Below are 14,549 nucleotides of genomic sequence, written 5' to 3' on the forward strand. Positions count from 1 at the left end.
GTCTGCTTTGACTTTTGTCCCTACCCTACCCTACTCCTTATTGCCCACCTTTAACAAGTAATCTGATTAGGCAAATATAGATTTTTTTGTAAATTGGCCTAATTAGATGTCCTTCATTGTCCTAATTTATAGCCAATTTTCAGCTCTGTATCATTCGTATTTGAGCCGTGATAGCCCAGTGGATATATAGTGGATACCTCTGCCTCCAATTACAGAGGGTATGGGTTCAATCCAGTCCATGGTATGCACTTCCAACTTTTCAGTTGTGCATTTTTAGAAATTAAATATCACGTGTCTAAAACGGAAAACATCTTGAGGAAACCTGCATACCATAGAATTTTCTTAATTCTCTGCGTGTGTGAAGTCTGCCAATCCGCATTGGGCCAGCGTGGTGGACTATTGGCCTAACCCCTCTCATTCTGAGAGGAGACTCGATCTTAGCAGTGAGCCGAATATGGGTTGATAATGAACCAACGAATCATTCGTATAATTTGGGCCCAACTTTGCATGGAAACTGGGTTTTTTCTTTGCTGGGATCCTATTTTTGGAATTTATTATACTGATTTTAAACATACTGGCAGCACTCTTGGGTAATAAATTAATTAATTTTATTACTCTTTTAGATTATACGGCGCAACCGGCTTATGTTTTCTTTGAATTTGAATTATAATGGTATAAGAGCCTGCGTGGACCAGACTTTCGTTATTTTGAAAATCTTTTTTATCTTTTCATGTTCCTACAATAAGTAGGTATGCCATGTAATGTACGCTACCTCTTAAAGTAGATAGATATGGAGTTAGGTCCATCTGTCCGTGTGTCTTTGGTCGTTGTGGAGGTAACAGGTTTCGAGGATGCAGACTGTTAGTTACAGGTTTTATGGTTTTATGACTGAACAGTTACAGGTTTTATTATATATATTATTTCAACTGAAGTAGACGGGTAAAAAGGAAGTAGGTTCTCAATTCGACGTGTATGTTTTTTTTAACCTCTTCATCATTTGAAAATTCTTTTTTTGTTTGAAACTTCTAGATTTTTTTGTACTTCTAGATTTTCATGACAATCGGTTTAGTAATTTTGTGTTGAAATTTAAATATCTGAAATACGTCTTTGAAGTCGGTTCTATATTTATGTTAAAAAAAATATTTGATATATTTTACCTATAATAAAATGAAAAAAAAAATCCGTTACTTATTATCATATAAATCCTTCGTTTGCAACCCTTAAAGTTAGGGACAAGGGACAAGGTGAAGCTAACTTCACCAAGTGAATAGCGACTGTACACATTTTTCATACTTTGCTGATGCATATTACTCTGTGAAAGTTAGGTACTCTTTATTTTGATTGAGGGTATAAATCCTTCAAACCTAACCTCCCAAAGCAACAAAGTTTCAATCTCCATAGTTACCATGATACTTCTAAATAATCTAAATAGTAATCATTTGCTGAGAAATTTTAAGCTTTTATAAAATCACGGAGGTCTGGCTAGGACAGGCTCTTAATCTGTGAGGACACGTGCCATTATATATAAATAAATTTGTTTGTTTTTACTTTAGCTAATTAATGTTTATGTATAAAGTTTAGCTTACTAGCTATTTGCGTCGGCTTTTCTTTCCTTGAATTACGGAAAAATTACTTGGCCCAATCTACTTTCTCCTTTTTTATCATAGGCCCGCTAGACATCGTAGTAGTCTACACCCTTACGTAATCGATATAGATTTGACTTTTAACTGCTGCATTGGTACTGTAGTTAGAAAGAAAGAAAGAAGAAAGAAAAATCGTTTATTTTAAAATTGTGCCACACACCAACCACTTGAGCAAGGCAAGACCAAGTAGCAGAAGCATCACCCCACTGTCATGTTTGGCACAACCTTGAAAAAGGTACCAGCTCAGCATTTTGCTGCATGATCCAAGCAATTGGGATGATGACTAGGTTTGAATATATTGATTTTTATGATACATTCGGGTAAATAAGGTCAATGATAACTAATTTATACATAAAAATCAAAGATTGCAAAATAAATGAAATTATGAAATTTCAAAATCTACTAAAAATCTTTTATTGTAATTGGATGAAAATTAAAACAGTTTAGGCTTCCTTACAATAAATGTGACATTTTTTAATATATGAACTATAAACATACATACATAAACGCACAAATAACAAAGATATTAGTAATTTTGTTTGAACGCACATACAAATCTAACAATCATTACATTATCTACGACGTCATAAGTTCGTGCCATTTTGTATGGGGCGTTTTTCAGGGATCCGCGGCAGCGCCGCAAATCTGACCTTTTAAATCCCTGTAGCTCCGAAAGTAATGATCGCAGACACCCTGTTCCTTTGACAAAATTGCTTTACTATTAGCATACTCTTAATTTATATAAAATTTAAAAAAACTGTCATCATCTCTATTGCTGGAGCATACAGCACTGATTTTCACTGATTGAGCTGGTTCGACCACAGACAATGAGGTTCAGGGTTCAAATCCCGGGTCAGGCCTACAAAAAAAACCTTTTGAGACACCCCTGTGCTTCGGAAAGCACTTTAAGTCGCCAGTCCTGCCCCAGATCTTTGATCAGTCGTGTCGGACTACGGGAATGAGGATTTAGAGAGTGTACTTGTGTTGGCACATAGTATTTTATAATTCCATAATAATTAATCCATAATAATTAAATTGTCTCTATTATTAGTAAGATTTAGTTTAATGTTAATGTTTTATCTTAATATTTTTGTTTTGATTTTAAATAAATTTTGAGATAATTTAATTTTTAAAACAATTTAATTAATGAGCTTGTTAAGCATTTGTTTTGAAAACTTAAGAAAGAATATTTTATTCTATTAATTTATACTAAATTTATTTCATAATTTATTATTATTTTTAAAGAAATAAAAAATAATAAATAATCTACCTACCTAGTAAATTAATTTAATAATTGTATTTAATTAAGTTAAGTTTTCTTCTTTAAGCTATTGTTTTAAAATTGTATACTATTTTATTAATTTTAAATTGGGTAATAATTAATTTTGACATTTAATCCTTCCTATAAATTTGACATATTATAATTGGTTAAGTGTTGACATATAATTATATAAATGTTATGTGCGCCTATTGTTTATATGCATATCAGGATTCTTTAATATGTGTTATTTTATGTTTTAACGTTTAATATGTGTATTGTTGGCGTGCTTTATATAAATAAATAAATAATTTAACTAGCGGACGCCCACGATTCTGTTTACGTGCTCTTGTAGCTCTCGATCGGATTTTCATTAAGTTGATTTTTTTTTGCTTGTGTGATGGAAATTGATTCGGCAGTGTTATGGGGGTAGAAGAAGAAATTAATAAGCGAATATAGCCGAGTGGGGTATCAAATGAAAGGATTTGATTTGTGTATTACAAACCCCTTTCCTCTTCAAACGACCTAGCATTTGAGGGGGAAAGGAGTAGTTCGGGGGTACGGGGATCAATTTTCTAAATGAAAGGGTGTCAAGAAAGTGTTTTAAAGGGGTTTTACTAAATTAAGACAACCTGGATATTATTTTTTTTTACTTTTTACTTTTGTTACACTAAATAGGGTGTTCCTATTTTAAAATTAGAAGACAAATTACAATAATTTTGCAAATACATTTTATCAATTATATCGGCAACTCATAGTGATATTCTGTGTTGCTTTTAAGTGGATAATATCAGATAACGTACAGAGAAATCATGTACCAAACTGCACTTAGTGAGGCTATCTGATTAGTGTGTAATTTTCAATGGAAGCACGTTTTGTAGCAGTTTACTTTTACAATAACAATTTATTCACTTTGATGACCCGACACGTCCTTGTGGAACTTCATTTTGTTGAAATGTTTGATTGAGAGCATATGATAGATAGACGTATATTATTTTATAGACCGAGACCCTGCAATAGCCAAATGTACATCACTTTATAGACCAAGACCCTGCAATAGCCAGATATACCTAATTTTATAGACTGACACTCTGCAATAGTTCTATAAAATGCGGTATATGCAGATATACCGCGATCATGCAATAGCCAGATATATTTCTGCCTGCAATAATAGATATATCTCATTTTATAGACCGAGACCCTGCAATATCAAGTTAAACATCATTTTGTAGACTGAGACCCTGCAATACCCATATGTAACTACATCACTTTATAGACCAAGACCCTGGACTAGCCAGATATACCTCATTTTGTAAACCGAGACCCTACAATAACCAAATGTACCTACATCACATTATAGACCAAGACCCTCATTAGCCAGATATACATCATTTTGTAGACTGAGACCCTGCAATAGCCAAATATATTTATAAACCAAGACGCTGCAATAGCCTGATAAACCTCATTTTATAGAAAGATACCCTGAAATTGCCAAAAACCCTGCAATAGCTGTTTGTTTCAGGGTCTCGGTATAAGATATATCTATGATATACCTCATTTTATAGACCGACTTAAAAAAAGGAGGAGGTTCTCAATTCGAGTGTAAGTTTTTAGAATATATAAGGTCCGTCAATCCATGTGCCTACCATATGTAAGTAAGTACGGTTGGCCAATCCAGTGGCCAATTAGTCCAGATTGTCATGAACATGCGATAGATCAAATCCCAGCCGTAAGGGACAATATTTAATTAATTAATTTTGATAATTTGACTAATTTAAAAAATACGAAGCTAAGTGACTAGCGACTGGGGAAGAAAGAGGTTACGCATATTATGTCGAGGATAATATAAAAATATGCCTTATATTCCATCTTAGATTGCATCATCAGGTGAGATTGTAGTCAAAGGCTAACTTGTAAAGATAAAAATAAAAAAAACACTTGGGGGTAAATGCATGGGGTGACAAACTATCAAAGGCACTCTCACATGGTTAATGCTTATTTTAACGACGCGGCGTTTGTTTGTAATACTTCAGTCGATACAGCCATTTTAAAATTAAGTTCAAAAATTATAACTACGTATAAGCAAGGTATTAAAGGAACTGGGGGAAAGAGGCAGAAAACTTTAGCCACGGGACCCTAAAAATCCTATAATTGTTTTGTTCTTAAACGATCTTGTTAATACATCTTAGGACATTCGTAAGGCAAACATATAATAAAACGCAAATTAACATAAAATTAAAATTAGAGATAACATTTTTGAATACCACGACCCCCGTGTTATTTTTTTTTTGGTTTTCGGTTCGGGTTTATATATGATGGTTTTTGAGATCCGCACATCAGTTGTTCGCAAGCTATTGTGAAAATCAATTTCGAAATGTACGGTTTAATTCTTTTCGCTCTGGTAGCGACGGCTTCTGCCAATGTCTACCACAACGCTCAGTGCCCTCTCGTGAAACCGGTGGAGAATTTTAATTTGGAAGCAGTAAGTTTTCTTTTTACTTTAATTTACTACCCTCAGGTCGAAAGGCCCCCCGAAAGGGGCTGGATGAACATGACCAGGGGAACAAGGTACTTCGCGCCTTACCGGGACAAGAAGGCATAGCCTCGAGGCCCGTACCCCCACTTGGATTTTTAACTGGGAGGAGATGACCTGCCTCCTGAAGTTTTTTTTAAACCCCATATTTTTTTTATAAAGCTGAAGTTTGTTTGCTTGAACGCGCTAATCTCAGGAACTACTGGTCCGATTTGTAAAGTTCTTTCAGTGTTAGATAGCCCATTTATTGAGAAAGGCTATAGGTTATATATTATCCCCATATTTCTACGAAAACGGGTATTACGCGGGTGAAACCGTGTGGCGTCAGCTAGTCTATACTAAAGCTGAAGAGTTTGTTTGTTATCTTGAACGCGCTAATTTCAAGAAAAGAAGAGGTCCGATTTGTAAAATTCTTTCAGTGTTAGATAGCCCATTTATCGAGGAAGGCTATATAGGCTACATATCATCCCCCGTTCTTACGGGAACGGAAACCACGCGGGTGAAGCAACGCGGCGTCAGTTAGTGACCAATATTCCCATTCCCCTTCGACCTCTCTGGCACAGTGCTGCGGTTCTCAACAGAGATGTCCTGGGTTAGATGCCCAGTATAGTTAGGATTATATAATTTCTAAATTGGCTCAAGTTTTGTCTTGTAGTAGGCATCGGTTTTGCTTACCACACTACCGGCAAAGACGTATCGCCAAGTGATTCAGCGTTCCGCTACGATGACACGTATCAGAGATATGGTTAGAATCAACTTAGCCTCCAAGTAAGCCCGCTTCCGACTGCATCGTCACTTATCATCAGGTGAGATTGCAGTCAAGGGCTAACTTGTCATAAAATAATCGATAAAGACTATGTTAAGTTGCTTGATATTGTTTCCCGTACATATTAATATGGAGCAGTGTGGAGTGATTTAGAATGTTATGGTAAATTAGATTAGTCAATTGTATGTAAACAAAAAAAATATTTAAATATACGAGTATGCAAATATAACAAACGCCTCAGGGAGGCTCCCTGAGGCGTTTGCTAATTAAAAATCATTTTAATGTATGCCTATTTTTATAGTTTAGTTGTTTTTATAAAAATAATGTAATGTAATTGTTTAAATTTCCCTCGACTGGTGACAGAAGGCTCATTTTTGGAAGGCCTGGCTGTACAGCGCGGAAATGCAGCCAATATTCTTGCCACCATTCCACATGGGCGTAATATGCATAGTTATTAGGATAAGTTAGCTTGTGCCTTACAGTTTTTAAACCGACTTCAAAAAAGGATATTCTCAATTTGAGTTCATGTTTTTTTTATATGTCTCGAAAAAATTAAATTATTTTTTTTATTTCCAGTACGGTAATGGGGTTTGGTTTGAGCTCGCGAAGTACCCCAACGATGCTGAGAAGGGGGGTCAGTGCGGCTCAACCGAGTACAGACTTCAGGCTGACACCATCCAGATCAGAAGCTTCCATGTAGCCAATGGAAGGCTGGCTTCCATCGACGGTACTGCCAGGCTCGCACCTCCAAGCGCTACTGAAGGAAAACTCCTGTACTCTCTCCCTTATGGTGGTAAAGATCTGGATTAATACTAAAAATTCTTCAAAAAAAAATCAATATGGCGTATTTTTTTTGTATCTGTCTCATGCAATCAGTTTAATGAGCAGAGGCGTATTTTTTTTTACAATCTAATGTTGGCAACAGTAAAACTTATCTACTAAGCAAATGACCTAAAATGGTTGCCAAGTACGTCAATTGTATTTGTATAAAACACTGTAGATAATTTCAAATTACTAATCTATAGGTCAGATAATTTTTGGTCACTAATGTTTTTGAAAGGTCTTTTAAATAAATTAAATATGATGATGAAACCATAATCTTAGAGCATTTTTTGTGAATTCGCTCAACTCAAATGTAGATAATTACTTACATAACTTAGAAGATAAAAATAAAAGATAACATGAAATTAAAAACTGTCACTGTTTCATTCCAAAAAAATGCAGAGTAAAAAAAAACACTTTGATTTGATCAAAATTGGTATTTAGAAATTTATATTCATATAGGTACATAAGATATACTAAAAACTTTTTTTTATCGTAATAAAAATCAAATTATTAAAATATCATCTTTTAAAATATTGTTCAGTTTATAGTTAGTTAAAAAGTTCAAAATAAAACTTTTACTTAAAAATTTTTTTTTTATTATTTAATATCTAAGCAACCTCAACACAATAAAGTCTCTTAATAAATATATATAGATATAGGACTTTTAATAAGTATTACATATCATTTTTGCCAATCAATATTTCTTATCGCCCTTTAGAATTCAAGCTTAAAAATGGGGATGATGACTAGGTTTGAATATATTAATTTTTATGATACATTCGGGTAAATAAGGTTAACTAATTTATACATAAAAAGCAATGATCGTCTGAATATTTGAAAAATAAATGAGATAATAAAATTTCAAAATCTATTAAAAATCTTTCATCGTAATTATATGAAAATTCATACAGTTTTAGCTTACTTACATTAAATGTGACATTTTTCAATAAATGAACTATAAACATCAACGCACAAATAACAAAGATATTAGTAATTTTGTTTGAACGCCCATACAAACCTAACGATCAGCGAGCTAACGACGTCACTAAATCGTGCCATTTTGTATGGAGCGTTTTTCAGGGATCCGCGGCAGATCCGTAAATCTGACCCTTTAAATCCCTGTAGCTCCGAAAGTTATGATCGCAGATACCCTGTTACTGTTACAAAATTGCTTTGCTATTAGTAAACTCTTAATTTATATACAATTTAAAAAACTGTCATCATCCCTATTAATGTGTATGTTCCACACACAGATTAGTCAATAATTAATACACAGATAATAGTTAATATACAGATGGAGCGTACGGAACATGATGGTGTCGTAACCGCCACAAATACGAAATTCAAAAACGCATCAGTAATTTTCAATATTGTTCAAGAAAAACGGCGTCTTATCTTAACTCCATCGTAGGAGTATTTTTTTTTATTGGTTATTATTAATTTACGTAATTGTTGTTAGTGTTAAATTTTGAAATACAAATTATGAAAAATTTTTGTACAATATGCGGATGTCAAGGAGAGGCGTAACTTTTGTTTTTTTTTTATGGGTTGCGCCAGCTTCAGCACGCAGTTTGTAAAGACTCTCTCTGGTTACTCTGTGATTTCACAATACTCCTTCTTCTTTTATAGAAAACATAATTTTTAATATCTAAAAAAATATGGAACTTAAAGGATAAAATAAAAAAATCTTTCTAGATTTTCGTTACTATTTAGGTACGATACAAAATTATTACAAGGTCCATGATATTAGAGTCGAGGGTAGATTGTTTAAGTTTGAAATATATTTCGATTAATGACGAAATATTAGGTCAGAACCAAAGTAAAGTAGCAAACTAATTTAATGTGTAATGTATTAATTAAAAATCTAAAAATAAAAATTATATTGACATATATTTTATTCATTTATCATTCTTAACTATAGGACATAAAGGTTAATTAGGACTATATATCACAAAAGAATTTATGTGTTTATGTTAAAGTCAGTTTATAATATTATGTTAGTGAATAGGAAATAATTACAGTGAATGTGAGCTTCTTTCTATTAATAGGTATGTACCTAGTTGTTTCATAATATCTATACTAATATTATAAAGCTGAAGAGTTTGTTTGTTTGTTTGTTTGATTAAACGTGCTAATCTCAGGAACTACTGGTCCGATTTGAAAAATTCTTTCAGTGTTAGATAGCCCATTTATCGAGGAAGGCTATATATTATCCCCGTATTCCTACGGGAACGGGAACCACGCGAGTGAAACCGCGCGGCGTTAGCTAGTCGATAATATTAATAACGAGAACATATCATCAATCAATATATTATTGTCAGACAATAAAGATGCGGATTTACATTTAGCTACTTATTTAAAATAATTTTTATTCGATTCAATCTATTCTATTCAAAAACTATATCTAGAGTGGGAACTCTGTATTTAGTAATCTTTTAGGCACGCTTCGATATAGCTGAACTATATATAAGTACGTCGATTAAAGATAGAGATAGAGACAGTGCAGTGGATATGACCTCTGCCTCCGATTCCGGAGGGTGTGGGTTCGAATCCGGTCCGGGGTATGCACATCACTTTTAAGTTGTGTGCATTTTAAGAAATTAAATATCACGTGTCTCAAACGGTGAAGAAAAACATCGTGAGGAAACCTGCATACCAGAGAATTTTCTTAATTCTCTGCGTGTGTGAAGTCTGCCAATCCGCATTGGGCCTGTGTGGTGGACTATTGGCCTAACCCCTCTCATTCTGAGAGGAGACTGGAGCTCCGCAGTGAGCCGAATATGGGTTGATAATGATGATTAAAGATTCCAATTTTTTTTCTTTGTTACTGGTAGGTTCTTAGAGTGTAATAGAAGCTTTGCTCCACATTAGCTTTTGAGCTTTAGCTATATTACTTTACAGAGGGCGGCTCCTACCAGGAGTACACGGCTTGGGTTCTGGACACAGACTATGATAACTATGCCATCGTCTATTACTGCAAATATAACGCGGAGAAGAAGACCCGTCAAGGTAATAACACTTTTTAATCGACTTCAAGGAGGAGATTATATAATGATTTATTTATATTGCTATCATCCGTGAAATGTCGACGAACCCATGCGACAACGTCACCCAGGTCCGACAAATTACTCTCTAAGTACGTTTCACCCCGAAACCGGAGCATCCTCAGGAGATGCTGACTCTACAACATGCAATTGCAAAGTAACTTTGCAATTGCACGTTCCATTATATAATCATGATGAACTTCCGCAAAGTAACGCCTGCTTCTATCCAAGGAGGAGGTTCTTAATTCAAAGCGTATGTTTTTTTTTCATGTTTGTTACCGCATAACTTCGTGTCCTCCAGATTGGTTCCATTTAGTTTTCATGAAAATCGGTTGGGTGATTTTGTGTTAAAATGAAAATAACCAAATCAAATCAAAAAAAATCATTTATTTCAAGTAGGCTCAGTTTACAAGCACTTTTGACACGTCAGTTGACTATTTGTAAAGATTCTACCACCGGTTCGGAAGGCAGGTTCTGCTGAGAAGATACCGGCAAGAAACTCAACAGTTGCTCTTTTGAAAAATTCATACAGTATTATAATTTACAATTAATAACAATTACTGTTTACATTTTTTATAGTTTTACTTTCTGTGTGAAGGTGGAAGCTGATCCAACGACCTCCAAGCATCTTTATCATTAAGGAACTCATCAATGTTGTAGTACCCTCGACTAAGTAGATGTTTTTTAACACATTGCTTAAAGCTATGCATTGGCAGGTCCATCACAGTCTTGGGGATCTTATTATAGAAGAGTACACCCAAACCTACAAAAGATTTTTTTACTCTTTGGAGACGATATGCAGAAATAACTAACTTATGCCCGTGTCTAGTAAGACGTGGGTTTAAATCTCCTTTTCGTTTGTACAAATTAATATTTTGTCTTACATATACTATACTGTTATATATATATTGACAGGCTACTGTTAGTATACCTATTTCTTTAAACTTTTGACGGAGGGACTCGCGTGATTTTAATTGATATATTGCTCGAATTGCTCTTTTTTGAAGAACAAATATAGATTGTATATCGGCAGCCTTGCCCCACAATAAAATACCGTAAGACATTACGCTGTGAAAGTACGCAAAATAAACAAGCCTAGCTGTATCAACATCAGTAAACTGTCTTATTTTTCTCACGGCAAATGCCGCTGAGCTAAGTTTACCAGACAGTTTTTCTATATGAGCACCCCACTGAAGTTTACAATCCAAGGTCACTCCCAGGAAAACTGTGGAACTCTCCATTTCCAGTGTTTCACCATCGATCATTATAGACTTATCTAATTTTTTAACATTTGGCAATGAAAACTCAATACATTTAGTTTTCTTGGCATTCAAAAGTAGATTATTTGCAGTGAACCAATGCGACACATGCGATATGGCACGGTTTACGTCGTCAGAGTTATCTTTATTTCTGTCGGACTTAAAAATTAAGGATGTGTCATCAGCAAACAGTACAATCTCACATATGCCGCTGACATGGTATGGTAAATCGTTTATGTACACTAAAAATAGAAAAGGACCCAGAATTGAACCCTGTGGGACGCCCATTATGGTAGTGGAACCGTGCGACTTTATATCATTTATGCATACCTTCTGCGTTCTATCACTGAGATAAGAGGAGGAGGAGGAGGAGGAAGATAACGAAATTACCCGTACTGTAAATAAAGACGGCCTCCGTGGCGCAGTGGTATGCGCATTGGACTTACAAGACGGAGGTCCTGGGTTCGATCCCCGGCTGGGCTGATTGAGGTATTCTTAATTTGTCCAGGTCTGGCTGGTGGGAGGCTTCAGCCGTGGCTAGTTACCACCCTACCGACAAAGACGTACCGCCAAGCGATTTAGCTTTCCGGTACGATGTCGTGTAGAAACCGAAAGGAGTGTGGATTTTCATCCTCCTCCTACCAAGTTAGCCCGCTTCCATCTTATACTGCATCATCACTTACCATCAGGTGAGATTGTAGTCAAGGGCTAACTTGTACAGAATAAAAAAAAAAAAGAAAGCGCCACTGTACGGGCCATTTCGTAATTTTCATTTTGACACAAAATTACTTTACTGGTTTTTATGAAAACTAAATGCTAGGACACTGAAAACAGAAAAATAAAATCTTTTTAACAAAAGAATTGAACCGACTTCAAAATCACAAAAATGAACTAAAAAGCGAAAAATTACATATGCTACCTTCTGATCACTTTGAAGGCGGTGCCAACAAATTAACTAAAGGCGATTAATTCATAAACTTTTAGGATTTAAAGACCGTGGTTCTTTTAGAAACGGCTTTAATTAATACGTCACGTCACTGGCTTGGCACCAACTTCAAAGAGATCAGAAGGTTGCACTTACGATGTTATTTTTGCTTTTTAGTTTATTTTTGTGATTTTGAAGTCGGTTAAATTTTTTTGTTAAAAATTTTTTATTATAGTAGGCAGATGTCTATGACTTGGAGACCTGATACTTACTTTTACATCATCGGGTTAGCACCGCCATCAAACTGATCAACAGTTAGAACATAACATAACATAGTATGATGTTATTTTTTGCTTTTTAGTTTAGTCAGTTGAATATTTTTTTTCCTTTTCGGCTTTAACCAGATTGTCGTCATGTGGAACAGTAATATCAACAATTATTGTTTTTGAAGTCAGTTGATTTATTTTATTATTTTTTTCCTTTTTGGCTTTAACCAGATTATCGTCATGCGGAACAGTAGTGTCAACAATTATTGCACTGTTCACTGACATAGCTCAACGAGTCGCTAAGCTGAAGTGACAATGGGCGGGGCACATAGTTGCAAAAGCCGATGGACGTTGGGGTCCCTGTGCTGGTGCTGTGCTGGAATGGCGACCCCGCACCACAAGGCGCAGTGTTTGTTGACCCCCCACCAGTAGACTGACGACATCAAGCGAGTCGCAGGGATTCGCTGGATGCAGGCGGCTCAGTATCGTGATGTTTGGAAGTCCCTACAAAAGCCTATGTCTTGCAGTGGACGTCCATCGGCTGATAGGACGATAGAGAGGAAAAGTTCAAGCATCTTGTCTTGTGATTGTAAATTCTCTACTCTTTTAGTAATACAAAAAAATATTTTTTTAATGTTAATTATCTGTTTTAGACTTCGCTTGGATCTTCTCAAGGAGCAAAGTCTTGGACCCCCAGAGCAAGGCGAAGGTTGACAAATTCATAAAGGACTCCAAATTCCTGGACAGCAGCAAATTCAAGTACACTGACTTTTCCGAGGCAGCGTGCAGAGTCGTTTACTAAAAACTTTGTGAAGACTAAAACTACAACTCTATTAAGCGGACTATAGAGTTCAAAGTTGCGAAATATTCCGTTAATTTCAAACTTCCCTTGTACAACTTAAAACATCGACTAATGGAATTCCTTGAATGACCTTTAACTCGTAAAGTCCATTCACGCCAAGCCGTGCTAGCATACAATGACATTTTAAATACCATTCAAGATCATCGATCTTGGATGTACTATTTTTATACTCGAGCTGTCCAGAAATGCAATAACAAGTATCGACAATGAGATATTGCACATCCCTAATAGCACAATATTATTAAATAATGCCACATTATTCGTTCCTTCGGCGTGATTAAATTAAAGAATACACAAAGAGTGTTTGTCTACAATAGTTTTAGTCTGAATTAAATAAAATATTAAAAAAAATGCATTTTTTTAAAATCCTTCTTAGTAAGTAGGTATTATTCATTTGTTTTAATAGCTTAGTTCCGTTATAGATATAAACGTTAACGGCCATATTTAAAAACATGAACTTTCTAAATTTTCTTTAAACTAATCTAAATTTTCTTTAAACTAATGTGCACCTAATCACTAATAGTTAAAGTTTAGTTTACTGTGAAGAAACTTAATCCATGTTTATAAATGTGACCGTAAGGGCGCTTTTAACAATCAGGAAGTTAAAATGTCTAGCGACTAAGGACGTCATTTCTCATATATTCTTAAAGAAAATATAAAAAATATACTTAATTACGTCATCATTATTACCTTATTTTAAACCTTGACTAAGGTTTAGGTTTTTTTTAATAAATTTTAAGAGATTTCTTAAATTTAAGAAAAGCTCAGTATTCCACAGCCAAACCCAGGTGTACAAGCCATAGCACAGCCTACATCTATACTAAGATTATAAAGCTAAAGAGTTTGTTTGTTTGATTGACCGCGCTAATCTCAGGAACTACTGGTCCGATTTGAAAAATTCTTTCAGTGTTAGATGGCCCATTTATCGGGGTAGGCTTTAGGCTATATAATTTCCCCGTATTCCTACAGGAACGGGAACCACGCGGGTAAAACCGCGCGGCGTCTACTAGTATTATAATAAAGGAAAAATAAATAAAATGAGAGATAAAAAAAGTATAAGTAAACAAGTTATTGACAATGACGTTGTTTACGCCCTTGTTTCTATAATTACGAGTATGAGATACGACAGAAGCCGTGATAGCCCAGTGGATATACCTCTGCCTTCGAT

At 34.9% G+C, this 14,549-nt stretch overlaps 1 protein-coding gene across 1 annotated transcript; it reads left to right on the forward strand.

Moving 5' to 3' along the window:
- Nucleotides 1-5,225: 5,225 nt before the first annotated feature.
- LOC112046436 (bilin-binding protein) lies at nt 5,226-13,341 on the forward strand. The gene is made up of 4 exons (XM_024083051.2): nt 5,226-5,383; nt 6,777-6,993; nt 9,927-10,034; nt 13,173-13,341. The coding sequence occupies exons 1-4, from the start codon at nt 5,276-5,278 to the stop codon at nt 13,319-13,321; spliced, it is 582 nt and encodes a 193-aa protein (XP_023938819.2). The 5' UTR covers nt 5,226-5,275; the 3' UTR covers nt 13,322-13,341.
- The last annotated feature ends 1,208 nt before the right edge of the window (nt 13,342-14,549 follow it).

This window comes from Bicyclus anynana, chromosome 21 (assembly GCF_947172395.1).
Source record: "Bicyclus anynana chromosome 21, ilBicAnyn1.1, whole genome shotgun sequence".
In the NCBI taxonomy this organism is placed as follows: domain Eukaryota; kingdom Metazoa; phylum Arthropoda; class Insecta; order Lepidoptera; family Nymphalidae; genus Bicyclus; species Bicyclus anynana.